This window comes from Delphinapterus leucas, chromosome 9 (assembly GCF_059928025.1).
Source record: "Delphinapterus leucas isolate spDelLeu-1000000601 "Yukka" chromosome 9, BTC_Dleu_Yukka2, whole genome shotgun sequence".
In the NCBI taxonomy this organism is placed as follows: Eukaryota; Metazoa; Chordata; class Mammalia; order Artiodactyla; family Monodontidae; genus Delphinapterus; species Delphinapterus leucas.
In genome coordinates, this window is record NC_143137.1 from 75,451,267 (window position 1) to 75,467,201 (window position 15,935).

Here is a 15,935-nt window from a genome sequence, read left to right on the forward strand (position 1 = left end):
CTCCCCATATCCTCAAGTCCATTCTCTAGTAGGTCACAGTCTTTATTCCTGTCTTACCCCTAGGTTCTTCATGATAGTTTTTTTTTTCTTAAATTCCATATATATGTGTTAGCATACGGTATTTGTCTCTCTCTTTCTGACTTACTTCACTCTGTATGACAAACTCTAGGTCTATCCACCTCATTACAAATAGCTCAATTTCGTTTTTTTTTATGGCTGAGTAATAGTCCATTGTATATATGTGCCACATCTTCTTTATCCATTCATCTGATGATGGACATGTAGGTTGTTTCCATCTCTGGGCTATTGTAAATAGAGCTGCAATGAACATTGTGGTACATGACTATTTTTGTGAATTATGGTTTTCTCAGGGTATATGCCCAATAGTGGGATTGCTGGGTTATATGGTAGTTCTATTTTTAGTTTTTTAAGGAACCTCCATACTGTTCTCCACAGTGGGTGTATCAATTTACATTCCCACCAACAGTGCAAAAGGGTTCCCTTTTCTCCACACCCTCTCCAGAATTTATTGTTTCTAGATTTTTTGATGATGGCCATTCTGACCGGTGTGAGATGAAACCTCATTGTAGTTTTGATTTGCATTTCTCTAATGATTAGTGATGTTGAGCATTCTTTCATGTGTTTGTTGGCAGTCTGTATATCTTCTTTGGAGAAATGTCTATTTAGGTCTTCTGCCCATTTTTGGATTGGGTTGTTTGTTTGTTATTAAGCTGCATGAGCTGCTTATAAATTTTGGAGATTAATCCTTTGTCAGTTGCTTCATTTGCAAATATTTTCTCCCATTCTCAGGGTTGTCTTTTTGTCTTGTTTATGGTTTCCTTTGCTGTGCAAAAGCTTTGAAGTTTCATTAGGTCCCATTTGTTTATTTTTTTTTTTTTTCCATTTCTCTAGGAGGTGGGTCAAAAAGGATCTTGCTGTGATTTATGTCATAGAGTGTTCTGCCTATGTTTTCCTCTAAGAGTTTGATAGTTTCTGGCCTTACATTTAGGTCTTTAATCCATTTTGAGCTTATTTTTGTGTATGGTGTTAGGGAGTGATCTAATCTTATACTTTTACATGTACCTGTCCAGTTTTCCCAGCACCACTTATGGAAGAGGCTGTCCTTTCTCCACTGTACATTCCTGCCTCCTTTATCAAAGATAAGGTGACCATATGTGCGTGGGTTTATCTATGGGCTTTCTATCCTGTTCCATTGATCTATATTTCTGTTTTTGTGCCAGTACCATAGTGTCTTGATTACTGTAGCTTTGTAGTATAGTCTGAAGTCAGGGAGCCTGATTCCTTCAGGTCCATTTTTTGCTCTCAAGATTGCTTTGGCTATTCGGGGTCTTTTGTGTTTCCATACAAATTGTGAAATTTTTTGTTCTAGTTCTGTGAAAAATGCCAGTGGTAGTTTGATAGGGATTGCATTGAATCTATAGATTGCTTTGGGTAGTAGAGTCATTTTCACAATGTTGATTCTTCCAGTCCAAGAACATGGTATGTCTCTCCATCTATTTGTATCATCTTTAGTGTCTTTCATCAGTGTCTTATAATTTTCTGCATACAGGTCTTTTTTCTCCTTAGATAGGTTGATTCCTAGATATTTTATTCTTTTTGTTGCGATGGTAAATGGGAGTGTTTTCTTGATTTCACTTTCAGATTTTTCATCATTAGTGTATAGGAATGCCAGAGATTTCTGTGCATTAATTTTGTATCCTGCTACTTTACCAAATTCATTGATTAGCTCTAGTAGTTTTCTGGTAGCATCTTTAGGATTCTCTATGTATAGTATCATGTCATCTGCAAACAGTGACAGCTTTACTTCTTCTTTTCCGATTTGGATTCCTTTTATTTCCTTTTCTTCTCTGATTGCTGTAGCTAAAACTTCCAAAACTATGTTGAATAAGAGTGGTGAGAGTGGGCAACCTTGTCTTGTTCCTGATCTTAGTGGAAATGCTTTCAGTTTTTCACCATTGAGGACGATGTTGGCTGTGGGTTTGTCATATATGGCCTTTATTATGTTGAGGAAACTTCCCTCTATGCCTACTTTCTGCAGGGTTTATATCATAAATGAATTTTGTCGAAAGCTTTCTCTGCATCTATTGAGATAATCATGTGGTTTTTCTCCTTCAATTTGTTAATATGGTGTATCACGTTGATTGATTTGTGTATATTGAAGAATCCTTGCATTCCTGGAATAAACCCCACTTGATCATGGTGTATGATCCGTTTAATGTGCTGTTGGATTCAGTTTGCTAGTATTTTGTTGAGGATTTTTGCATTTATGTTCATCAGTGATATTGGCCTGTAGTTTTCTTTCTTTGTGACATCCTTGTCTGGTTTTGGTATCAGGGTGATGGTGGCCTCGTAGAATGAGTTTGGAAGTGTTCCTCCCTCTGCTATATTTTGGAAGAGTTTGAGAAGGATAGGTGTTAGCTCTTCTCTAAATGTTCGATAGAATTCGCCTGTGAAGCCATCTGGTCCTGGGCTTTTGTTTGTTGGAAGATTTTTAATCACAGTTTCAATTTCAGTGCTTGTGATTGGTGTGTTCATATTTTCTATTTCTTCCTGATTCAGTCTTGGCAGGTTGTGCATTTCTAAGAATTTGTCCATTTCTTCCAGGTTGTCCATTTTATTGGCATAGAGTTGCTTGTAGTAATCTCTCATGATCTTTTGTATTTCTGCAGTGTCAGTTGTTACTTCTCCTTTTTCATTTCTAATTCTATTGATTTGAGTCTTCTCCCTTTTTTTCTTGATGAGTTTGGCTAATGGTTTATCAATTTTGTTTATCTTCTCAAAGAACAAGCTTTTAGTTTTATTGATCTTTGCTATCATTTCCTTCATTTCTTTTTCATTTATTTCTGATCTGATTTTTATGATTTCTTTCCTTCTGCTAACTTTGGGTTTTTTTTGTTCTTCTTTCTCTAATTGCTTTAGGTGCAAGGTTAGGTTGTTTATTCGAGATGTTTCCTGTTTCTTAAGGTAGGATTGTATTGCTATAAACTTCCCTCTTAGAACTGCTTTTGCTGCATCCCATAGGTTTTGAGTTGTCGTATCTCCATTGTCATTTTTTTCTAGGTATTTTTAAATTTCCTCTTTGATTTCTTCAGTGATCACTTCGTTATTAAGTAGTGTATTGTTTAGTCTCCATGTGTTTGTATTTTTTACAGATCATTTCCTGTAATTGATATCTAGTCTCATAGCTTTGTGGTTGGAAAAGATACTTGATACAATTTCAGTTTTCTTAAATTTACCACGGCTTGATTTGTGACCTAAGATGTGATCTATCCTGAAGAATGTTCCATGAGCACTTGAGAAAAATGTGTATTCTGTTGTTTTTGGATGGAATATCCTATAAATATCAATTAAGTCCATCTTGTTTAATGTATCATTTAAAGCTTGTGTTTCCTTATTTATTTTCATTTTGGATGATCTGTCCATTGGTGAAAGTGGGGTGTTAAAGTCCTCTACTATGAATGTGTTACTGTTGATTTCCCCTTTTATGGCTGTTAGTATTTGCCTTATGTATTGAGGTGCTCCTATGTTGGGTGCATAAATATTTACAATTGTTATGTCTTCTTCTTGGATCGATCCCTTGATCATTATGTAGTGTCCTTCTTTGTCTCTTCTAATAGTCTTTATTTTAAAGTCTATTTTGTCTGATATGAGAATTGCTACTCCAGCTTTCTTTTGGTTTCCATTTGCATGAAATATCTTTTTCCATCCCCTTACTTTCAGTCTGTATGTGTCTCTAGGTCTGAAGTGGGTCTCTTGTAGACAGCAAATATATGGGTCTTGTTTTTGTATCCATTCAGCCAATCTGTGTCTTTTGGTGGGAGCATTTAGTCCATTTACATTTAAGGTAATTATCGATGTGTATGTTCCTATTCCCATTTTCTTAATTGTTTTGGGTTCGTTATTGTAGGTCTTTTCCTTCTCTTGCGTTTCTTGCCTAAAGAAGTTCCTTTAGCAGTTGTTGTAGAGCTGGTTTGGTGGTGCTGAACTCTCTCAGCTTTTGCTTGTCTGTAAAGGTTTTAATTCCTCCATCATATCAGAATGAGATCCTTGCTGGGGATCTTGGTTGCAGGTTTTTCTCCTTCATCACTTTAAATATGTCCTGCCAGTCCCTTCTGGCTTGCAGTTTCTGCTGAAAGATTAGCTGTTAACCTTATGGGGATTCCCTTGTGTGTTATTTGTTGTTTTTCCCTTGCTGCTTTTAATATGTTTTCTTTGTATTTAATTTTTGACAGTTTGATTAATATGTGTCTTGGCGTATTTCTCCTTGGATTTATCCTGTATGTGACTCTCTGTGCTTCCTGGACTTGATTATTTCCTTTCCTATATTAGGGAAGTTTTCAACTATAATCTCTTCAAATATTTTCTCAGTCCCTTTCTTTTTCTCTGCTTCTTCTGGAACCCCTATAATTCGACTGTTGGTGCGTTTAATGTTGTCCCAGAGGTCTCTGAGACTATCCTCAGTTCTTTTCATTCTTTTTTCTTTATTCTGCTTTTCATTAGTTATTTCCACTATTTTATCTTCCAGGTCACTTATCCGTTCTTCTGCCTCAGTTATTCTGCTATTGATCCCCTCTAGAGTATTTTTCATTTCATTTATTGTGTTGTTCATCATTGTTTGTTTCATCTTTAGTTCTTCTAGGTCCTTGTTAAATGTTTCTTGCATTTTGTCTGTTCTATTTCCAAGATTTTGGATCATCTTTACTATCATTCTGAATTCTTTTTCAGGTAGACTGTTTCCTCTTCATTTGTTAAGTCTGGTGCGTTTTTATCTTGCTCCTTCATCTGCTGTGTGTTTTTCTGTCTTCTCATTCTGCTTATCTTACTGTGTTTGGGGTCTCCTTTTTGCAGGCTGCAGGTTCGTAGTTCCCGTTGTTTTTGGTGTCTGTCCCCAGTGGCTAAGGTTGGTTCAGTGGGTTCTGTAGGCTTCCTGGTGGAGGGGACTAGTGCCTGTGTTCAGGTGGATGAGGCTGGGTCTTGTCTTTCTGGTGGGCAGGTCCACGTCTGGTGGTGTGTTTTGGGGTGTCTGTGGGCTTATTATGATTTTAGGCAGCCTCTCTGCTAATGGGTGGGGTTGTATTCCTGTCTTGCTAGTTGTTTGACATAGGATGTCCAGCACTGTAGCTTGCTGGTCGTTGAGTGAAGCTGGGTGCTGGTGTTGAGATGGAGATCTCTGGGAGATTTTTGCCGTTTGATATTATGTGGATCTGGGAGGTGTCTTGTGGACCAGTGTCCTGAATTTGGGTGTCCCACCTCAGAGGCAGAGCCCTGACTCCTGGCAGCAGCACCAAGAGCCTTTCATCCACACGGCTCAGAATAAAAGGGAGAAAAAGTAGAAAGAAAGAATTAGTAGAAGTAGAAAGAAAGAAAGGAAGAAGGGACGGAGGGAGGGAGGAGGGAAGGAAGGACGGAAGGAAAGAAAAAAAGAAAGAAGATAAGGTAAAATAAAATAAGATAAAATATAATAAAGTTATTAAAATAAAAAATAATTATTAAGAGAAAAAAAAATGGACGGATAGAACCCTAGGACCAATGGTGGAAGCAAAGCTATACAGACAAAATCTCACACAAAAGCATACACATACACAGTCACAAAAAGAGGAGAAGGGGAAAAAATCATAAATCTTGCTTTCAAAGTTCACCTCCTCAATTTGGGATGATTCGTTGTCTGAAGGAGGGAAGGAAGGAAAGAAAGAATGAAGATAAAGTAAAATAAAATAAAGTTATTAAAATAAAAAGTAATTATTAAGAAAAAAATTAAGAAAAAAAAACAGACGGATAGAACCCTCGGACAAATGGTGGAAGCAAAGCTATACAGACAAAATCTCACACAGAAGCATATACATACACACTCACAAAAAGAGGAAAAGGGGAAAAAATCATAAATCTTGCTCTCAAAGTCCACCTCCTCAATTTGGGATGATTCCTTGTCTATTCAGGTATTCCACAGATGCAGGTACATCAAGTTGATTGTGGAGATTTAATCCGCTGCTTCTGAGGCTGCTGGGAGAGATTTCCCTTTCTCTTCTTGTTCTCACAGCTCCAGGGGCTCAGCTTTGGATTGGGCCCCGCCTCTGCGTGTAGGTCGCCGGAGGGCGTCTGTTTATTGCTCAGACAGGACTGGGTTAAAGGAGCCGCTGATTCGGGGGCTCTGGCTCACTCAGGCCGGGGGAAGGGAGGGGTACGGAGTGTGGGGCGGGCCTGCGGCGGCAGAGGCCGGCGTGACGTTGCACCAGCCTGAGGCGCGCCGTGCGTTCTCCCGGGGAAGTTGTCCCTGGATCACGGGACCCTGGGAGTGGCAGGCTGCACAGGCTCCCCGGAAGGGGCGTGTGGATAGTGATCTGTGCTCGCACATAGGCTTCTTGGTGGCGGCAGCAGCAGCCTTAGCGTCTCATGCCCGTCTCTGGGGTCCGCGCTGTTAGCCGTGGCTCGCGCCCGTTTCTTGGAGCTCCTTTAAGCAGCGTTCTTAATCCCCTCTCCTCGCGCACCAGGAAACAGGGAAGAAAAAGTCTCTTGCGTCTTCGGCAGGTCCAGACTTTTCCCCGGACTCCCTCTTGGCCAGCCGCGGCGCACTAACCCCCTGCAGGCTGTGTTCACGCCGCCAACCCCAGTCCTCTCCCTGGGATCCGACCAAAGCCCGAGCCTCAGCTCCCAGCCCCGCCCGCCCCAGCGGGTGAGCAGAGAAGCCTCTCGGTCTGGTGAGTGTCGCTCGGCCCTGATCCTCTGTGCGGGAATCTCTCCGCTTTGCCCTTCGCAACCCCTGTGGCTGCGCTCTCCTCCGCGGCTCCGAAGCTTCCCCCTCGGCCACTCGCAGTCTCCGCCCACGAAGGGGCTTCCTAGTGTGCGGAAACCTTTCCTCCTTCACAGCTCCCTCCCACTGGTGCAGGTTCTGTCCCTGTCCTTTTGTCTCTGTTTATTCTTTTTTCTTTTGCCCTACCCAGGTACGTGGGGGGTTTCTTGCCTTTAGGGAGGTCTGAGGTCTTCTGCCAGCGTTCAGCAGGTGCTCTGCAGGAGTTGCTCCACGTGTAGATGTATTTCTGGTGTATCTGTGGGGAGGAAGGCGATCTCCGCGTCCTACTCCTCCGCCATCTTCCCAGAAGCCTCGGCAATTTCTCTGATTTTGTTTTTTTAATAATTGCTGTAGGGGAAGGAAAAAACCTTTTCATCTACCTTCTTAGGTTCAGTGCCCAGGGCCCTGCAAACTAAACTGACAAAAGATCGATCAACTGGAGAAAAAGGTTTTTTTCATGTGCAAATGGTGGGCATCACAGAAATGAAATGAAAGCTCCAAAGAAGCAGTTAGTGCTGAGAGCTTATATACCATTTAAATAAAGAGCCGTAAATTGTGGAAATGTGACAAGACAAAGGAATAGGAGTCTGAGCTTCTGGAGGTAGTAAATTGTGGGAAGGTGAATAAATGGGGGAAACTAATGGAAGATAAGGTTTCTTTTAGTAAGGTGTATTTGTTCAGATTTATCTCAGCATCTGTGCCTTGTCTCCTGTGATAAGAGTGTTCTCAGCTTTCTCATAGGTAATTCATGTCTTGCTTTTAGGTAGAAAAGGGGAGTACAGGGAGGCCTTCCTGCATCTGTTATTTCTCAGTTACCTTCAGCTCAAAATAATCCTTATACCAAAGTGGCATATTTTGGGTTGGCATGTTCTGATGCCCTTCATAGCCATCCTGATGGGTGTGAAGTGGTATTTCATTGTGGTTTTAATTTGCATTTCCCTAAGGATTAGTGATTTGAGCATCTTTTCATGTGCTTATTGACAATTTGCATATCTCCTTTGGAGAAATTTAAATTGTGACTATTCAAATCATGACTTGTTTTGCTCTGAGGACAGTGGCTTGAAGTGGGGTTGGAGAAGAATCTGGGAAACCACTTGAGAAGTAGCTGCAGGAATTCAATTGGAGATGATGGTACTTGGACCACACTCTCTTGCCCTTCTTCAAATCTAGTGCGCTACAGATACTTCATTTTAAGTGTGTCTCCTCTCCTTAATTCTTCTACCTTTGGGCCACATGGTGTGTAATTTCTTTTTTTTTTCCCCTTAAATATTTAGTAGGTATGTTACCTACTTGTTTTAATTTAATTTAATTAATTTATTATTTTTTGTTTATTGGGGTATAGTTGTTTTACAATGTTGTGTTAGTTTCTACTGTATAGCAAAGTGGAGTTCCCTGTGCTATATGGCGTGTTCTTATTAGTTATCTGTTTCATACATTTTAGTGTATATATGTCAATCCCAGTCTCCCAGTTCATCCCCCCCACCTTGCGTTTCCCTCTTGGTGTCCATACATGTGTTCTCGACATCTGTGTCTCTATTTCGGTGTGTAATTTTCTTTTGTAATTTCTGCAGTTGGATTGATCTTGGATGGCCTTGGCCTACAGTGGCTTGAAGCAGGATTTCGGTTCCTGGCCAGAGATTGAGGTCAGGCAGCGGCAGTGAGAGTGCTGAATCCTAGCCACTGAACCACCAGGGACCAGTGGCCAGTGACAAGGCCCTGGCCTGTCAGCTGTGTAGAAATGAATTTCCACATAGAGATGGAAAGTAGTGAAGCAAGTAAAGTGTTTATTAGGAGGAAAAAGAGTACAGTACGTGTGGATAGATGCATGGGTGGGCTCAGAGAGAGAGTCATGCCCTCGTGGCAGTTTGAATCACTTTTATGGGGCATTTCTTCTGGGTTTCCTTTGGCCAGTCATCTTGCTTTGCCTGGTTCTGAGTCAGTATTAGGTATATCTCAGGGTCCTCCCACGTGTGATGCACATCTCTTAGCCAAGGTGGATTCTAGCTAAGAGGCCTATGGGTAGTTGATATCACTGTGGGGTGGTGCTCCCTCCTTTTTTGACCTCCAGGGAGTCTTTCTGCTCATGTGTAGTCAGGGAGGTCTCCTTGACTTTGAGAATGAGGAATATATGGTCTTTCATCCCTTATCTGGGCGGGGCCCAGCCTCCTCCATCATCCTGCTTTTATGGAGTTTCTGTCCACAGGGGAGAAACTGTTCAGCCTGGGGCCCATCTGTCTCCCACCACAGGATGAGAAATTTCCCCTGGGAATCCTAAAAATATTCAGAAGTCTCTCTTAGGTCAAAATAATAATGATGATGAAGGTGATAAATTCACTGAACCAAAACTTGGGTCCGCCTGTGTGCAGTAAAGCCAAGCCAGTCTGCTGACACTGGGTTGTCGGAAGGGGAAGCACAGTGTTTATTGTAAGGCGCCATAGAAGGAGTCTGGGACAGCTAATACACAAAAAGCCTGTTTTCAGGGAGAAGTTTTTTTTAAAGACATGGAGGAATTTTTTTTTAATTAATTAATTTTTGGCTGTGTTGGGTCACCGTTGCAGTGCGTGGGCTTCTCATTGCTGTGGCTTCTCTTGTTGCAGAGCATGGGCTCTAGGCATGTGGGCTCAGTAGTTGTGGCTCGCGGGCCCTAGAGCGCGGGCTCAGTAGCTGTGGTGCACGGGCTTAGTTGCTCTGCTGCATGTGGGGTCTTCCTGGACCAGGGCTGGAACCCATGTCTCCTCCATTGACAGGGGATTCTTAACCACTGTGCCATCAGGGAAGCCCAGGGAGAAGTTTTTATAGGCAAAATTTAGGGAGAGAGCTGTGTGGTGTGTGACTTCCTTCTGATTGGTTGGGGGTGAGGTAACAGGGTGGTCTTCCACAAATTTTGTGCTCAGACTGAAGTCACTGTCTTCCAACTGGGTAGGGACTTTAGTTCCTGAAGAAGAACTCAGAGGTGTGTTACGTTCATTCCTTGGGGAGGAACCAGAACCTTGCCCTGTTTACTGCACTATGGTTTCTTGACTGCTTTGTTTCTGCATTCTCTCACTTCCCTGATTAGCGACTGTTTGAATATATTCTTTGGAACTCAGGGAAGGTCTAGGAGGGTGAATGAAGCCTATTTCCTAAAAAGAAGAAACGAGACACAGAAAGGATTTGTACCCAGGAGGCCCACACAGGGTCTTGCTCCATTTCAATAATGATTTTATTTTTGCCTTTAAAAACTCCAGTTGTTACTTGGGACATATTTGAAGTTTTATTTTTTTAAGTGATTAGTAGGAAGTTAATATAGTGGCCTAGAAGTTAGGATTTAAAAGTTTTTGGATTTTAGACTATTTTGGTGGAGGAAGAACTCTAATAAATAATCTGCTGGATGGTAGCCGTAAGTTCTCAATGACAGTGTAGCCCTTTTAGGCTTCTAGTTATTGTCTCCATCCTAATCTAGGTGGCCTTTCAGGAGCTGAACCAGTACTTGAAACACAAAGAAAAACTGGGGAGGTTCAAAGTGCATGTTCTATGCCATTTGCAACTTTGAACATTGCACAGAAAGGAGAGATAATGAACTTTCCCTTTTCTTTCTCCTTCCCAAAGATTGAGTCTAAGAATTATTTCTCTTTAAAAGCACTAAAGTACATAACCTTTAGTTGCTAAAGAATTCAAAAACTTCTTGTCTGCTTTTTTTCTATACGAAACCACAGAAATATCTCTTAGAGAACAGAACAGTATATTCATATTAATCCTAGGGACTGAAGTGGTCCCAGTGGAAATTGCTTTCTATTCAGTCCACCCCCACCCCTGCCTAGTAAATGCAGGGCCTAGCCCACCCTGGCAGGAATGACTTGTGTTCCAGCAGAGATCCCTTGTTTTCTCTCTCTCTAACCCCTTCCCCTTCAAAGTCATTATAGGTAGGCACAGGTAGGAATCCTGTGTCATACCTGATGAACTGACTTGTAACATTGAAATTAGTGGCCCTTCCTGTAGCTGTCGTTGCTGTTTAATGAAGCAATTTGAGATTTGGACAAACTTTGCTGCACATTGGAATAAAATAGGACTCTTCAAAAAATACTGATGCCTGGCTCTGAGCTCCAGGCATTCTAATTTAATTGATATGGGGTGTGACCTAGCATCGGGATTAAAAAAAAAACAACACAGCAAAACTCTCCACGTGGTTTTAATGTGCAACATTCCCTGAGAAGAGACCAAAGGCAGAATTGTATCCTTGTTGGAATTTTAGTCACCTCTGCTGGGCTTGCTTGGAATTGCTTGTGGAAGTGAACCCTTAGGTAGAACAGTTTTCAGGTTGTCTTGTGTCACAGCAGAGAATCCTCTTGGGCCATTGAACTGCTCAGCTCTTTGTCAGGCATAAGCTGGCTCTGGGCCATCTTTTCAACTTAGAGAAGGCTCCAGGCTATCCTTTCTTCCTGGTAGCTCCCACATTCACTTTATTCCTTCGTGTCCTTTTGTAGTTCTGTAATATCGCATGGGGTTAATTGCTCCCAACTTCTCACCTCTTTGCTATTCCCAAAGACAAACCCTTTCATAGTAAATATTTTACTCATCTCCACAGCAAAACATATAAGGAACACAAGCAAGTTATTGATACAAAGCATATAAATTTCTTACTGTAGAGTCCCTGTAAAAGTTCCTGACTTCCTCCTGCGATGGCCTGTTTTAATTTAGTTGAGGGCAGTGGTGAGCAGACACATTCCATATAGAGTCAAGCCTATGAAGACCTTTCATGAAAGCCTCTTTTCTGAATCTGATGGTACAGTTGGGTAATATACAGTCAATATAGAGCAATAAGGGGCTCTTTATTTAATGTTTGCAGCTTAGATCTTTGGGTCCCTCACACTGAGAAACACTAGGTTTAAACTAGGCCTCCTTGTTCCCTGGGATTTATTACTTTGGGGGCATATCCTCCTCAGCTGTGCTTCTGCCTTGTCCACTACCAGTGTTTTCTCTCTCTGTCTGGTTTTGGTACTGCCACTCACGTTAAGCAAAGTTTGTGTTCATAATGGTGAGCAGCCTGTCATTCTTAATCTTATACCTACTTGGAAGGATTTTACCTCTTACCGTCAGGCTCCCTGTTTGACTCTTTTCCTCCACTAGCCACCCCTGCTTCCTTACCCACGAATCTCCTGTTCTCTGCCTGATGCCATTTACAGTTTGGAGAGTTGTCACTTTATTGTAGAGTTTTGTAAAACCTAGGAGTTCTAATAGGACTGGGTTTAAGGACCCTTTTAAAGGAAAGGAGAGACCCTGAATGGAGATGGAGATTCCGAATTCGTGGACTTGTAGGCCTTGCCAAAGTTTGGGCAAGTGAAGTCAGTGGACCTGGCTAAAAATCTTAGGCAGGCTAACCACTCAAACAAAGCCTTAATTTAATCATCTCTAAAGTGGGAATAACAAGAACATTTTTCTTCCGAGGTTATGCAAATATCAAATGAAGTAACCTTTGTGAAGTGTTTATTTCAGAGCTAGGCCCATGATAAGGACTCAGCACTCGTTCACCGCTGCAGTTTCTGCTGCTCCTGTTCTATTGGCATTGCTGTAAAAGAGGGGCGGTGGTTAAGAGCCTGAGCTTTGAATCCTCTTTCTCAACGGTATCTAGTTGTTGGACCTTGGGCAAGTTATTTAATGTCTCTTCGCTTCAGTGTTTTCACCTGTTTAAGTGAGAATATTAGTGTGGGATGTTGTGAAGATTAAATAAGTTAATTCATGTAAGGAGCTTAGAGCAGAGTCTGGTAAAGTAAGTGATTGTAGTAATGATTGTTGATGTTATTTAATTGAAGTATGCTCTGTCCTTCTGGTTTTCAGTCTCTCCCTTTTTGGTCTTGGATAGGTATAGTAACCTAGAGCTTTCTCAGCTGTCATTTTAACCTTCATTTGCCAAAATACCTTCAAGTCTATGTTCTCAATTCTCTGGTGATGTCACTTTTCTGGCTTTGTTGTCATGCCACCTTTAGAACCCTGTTCCGACTGCTTCAGGACAGATTCCCAGTTGACTTTTACACTGAGTGCTGGGTCAGATAATCTAGCACTCAGGTCAAACTTGAAAAGACATAGGAGCCTGTAAAGATTTATAAAAGAATACATTTAACATACGTGTATCCAAGAATGTTTTAAAATTTTGCTTGAGAATCCAGAATTTCTACTTTCTGAACTCAAATGTAAAAATCTTTGTAGAAAAAGATATTAGGTAACGTTTACCTTACTTTGCTAAGCAAAGTTTAGTAAAATCCAGTATTGATATTAATGGTTTTGTTTCATTGAGATCTGAGGGGGTTTATTGTGTGCATGGTAACTAGAGAAAAAAGCAGAAGTGGAAGAAAATTAGAAAATGAGTTAATTCCTAATTTTTAATACTGTTATTAGTTTACGATAGTAATTAATATACCCAGTTAGTGGTGTAGTCATGCTTGTAGTGAGGTTTGGCAGAATCAGTACACTTCATCAAGAGTAGATTGGTGTTCTTCAGACCTTGGAGCTCCAGGATTTATTAGACACGTGTCGGGGACTAGGTAGCCGGGTGGGGGAAAGTAAGAGTGGTCATTTTCTGAACAAGAATTGGCAGGGCAGGAGGTCCCCCACTTACACATACCTCAGCACACATGCATCTGCTAGAGAAGCTTTGATTGTATGTATTTTGTTTTGATATTTTGCATAAGATTATTGAGTAAATACTTTCTTATTTTATTTAAAAAAAGGTTTGAAAGCACCTATGCTGGAAAGCAAATTTCTAGGGCAAAACATGGTTTTCCTACTGCCTAGCATATATGCTGACTCATAAATATGTGTTGAAAATGATTGAGTGCTTCACCTTTATTGATACTGTATTCATTTCTAGTCTTATTATCCTCAAACTAGATTTTTTTAGTTCACTGATTATACCCTATTAAGTGGGTTAGAATTAGTATGTTTTATTTGACCATACTACTCTAGGAAGTTAAAAAGTTCTTAAGATTATTTTCATTAAGCTGTTAAATGCACTTTTTGACTCCAGGTATATTTCTTCCTAACGAATTTTACTCCATTAGACGTAATTGAAGAGTTTTCTTCACTGGACACTTCGGTGATTCATGCACATTGTTACTGTCCAGGTGTTTGAAGATTCCATGATGGTCATTACCTTTCTCTTTTTTAAAAAACTGAAGTATGACCTTTCAATTTTTCCTTAAATTATAAAAATTATAAATTTTATAAATTATAAAAATACCTGCATTATTTAAAATTTAGAATTGTAAATTTGGAAAGGTAAAAAAAAATTTCTACCTGTTTCAGCACATGTCATGTCTGGTATAAACTTAAAAGTGTGAACTTAGAAATTACAACTTATTTTTCAACTTAAGATTGGATGCTTTTTAAGATTATCTCATTGCCATTAGTAGTATTTTCTAGTGACATTTTCAAATACTGGCATTCTTATTTATATTGTGGGGTTTTTTTTGTTTTTGTTTAAGTCAGACAGCCTTTTTCATCTTCCAGTCTGTTTCTTATTTCTTACTTTCATTTTGGCATCAACCTCTTTTTTCTTTTTAAAGGAGGAGGAGGAGGAATTGCTTTTACACATTTAGGTTGGTGACCTGTATTTGAATGGGCTGAGATCTGCTATAAATCTTATATATCCATAGTTTTAGTTACAAATGATAAGAAGTCATTCAAAGAATTTTGTGACCGTGGTGGCATTTCTTTCAGGTAGTTTTAATGAATTGACATTTATTTCTAGTTTAAATTGTCGAAGAGCTGTGTAAATGGGGCTGATAAAAGACCCAGAAACTTATTTAGTGGTAGAGAAAGTTACCAAAGAAGATGATCCAGTTCCAAATAAAAACTGTTTATAGAATCTCTTCTTATCTATCATTGTCTATTCTGTTACTGATGCAGGTTAAGACTAATCACCTTTTTTCTTCTCAATTTTACAGAGTTAATTGAGAGTTGGAGGCAACCTTGCTGAAGATGAAGAATATACATTAGAGGAGGAGATTTTTTTCTTTCTTCTTTGAAAAGTCTTGATTGTTTGGTGGCTTGCCTCTAGTTACCATTTTTCAATTGAGTCTGTTTGCTTCATCAGAAATGATTTTTACAATCTCAAGAAAAAATATGTCCCAGAAATTGAGTTTACTGTTGCTTATATTTGGACTCATTTGGGGATTGATGTTACTGCACTATACTTTTCAACAACCAAGACATCAAAGCAGTGTCAAGTTACGTGAACAAATACTAGATTTAAGCAAAAGATACGTTAAAGCTCTAGCAGAGGAAAATAAGAACACAGTGGATGTCGAGAATGGCGCTTCTATGGCAGGATATGGTAAGATAATGGTAGAATATTCCTAGTTTTCTCCTCTTCATCCTGTCCCCATTTAAAGATAGTCATGGAAATCCAACTCACTACTTCATGCACAGGTGTTCGCAAAGTAACTTTATCTTGACTTTTTATTATGAAAAATTTCAAATGTACTGAAAAATAGAAACATGATAAATACCCATATATCCATCACTTAGATTTTAACAATTTAAACATCTTGCAATATTTGTTTTCTCCAATTTTTGGAGAATATTTAAATTAAAAATTGTGACATTTCACTGCTAGATATTTCCATGTGTATCTCTAAAATAATGACTTTTTTATACATAATTAGTATTTTTATTGATGTTTTATTGTGTAGATATGATTGACTCATTAGCCACTTGGTTGAACTCAATTTCCCGGTCTCCCCTGCCTCCCCCAACTGAAAAGCCCTAACCCTCTAATCGCAGGGTTGGTCTTTCTGACATGGCAAACGTCCATTCTGAGTTATCTCAGCACAAACTATCTAGGGGCCCACCATGAATAACAAAGACAATGAGTCAGAAACTTCCAGGCTTTTGGAGGCTACCTCCCAGGAACCTGGGACAGAGGCCAGCCAAATTCTTTATTACATAGTATCAGTGTCTATTTTTTGGGTATATATTAGTATATTTAGGTCTTTTCTCTTGGGCTGGTCAGATTCTCTAGAGAAGGACTTCCAGTCTCTTGCAGGATGTATATGCCTCCAGGTGTGTGGGATCTGAATGGGAGGAAAAGGGTGGGGGAGGAGGGGTAGCCTCAGCACTCACTATGTGAATTTCACTTACTTCCCCAGTTTTC

General features: G+C 40.1%; 1 protein-coding gene across 1 annotated transcript in view; it reads left to right on the forward strand.

Moving 5' to 3' along the window:
• CCDC126 (coiled-coil domain containing 126) overlaps positions 1–15,935 on the forward strand; it is a 55,017-nt gene that overhangs the window by 13,643 nt on the left and 25,439 nt on the right. The window contains exon 2 of the mRNA XM_022588148.2: positions 14,728–15,116. Within this exon, the coding sequence (XP_022443856.1) occupies positions 14,879–15,116 (238 nt within the window). The 5' untranslated portion in view covers positions 14,728–14,878. The remainder of the gene's footprint in view (positions 1–14,727; positions 15,117–15,935) is intronic.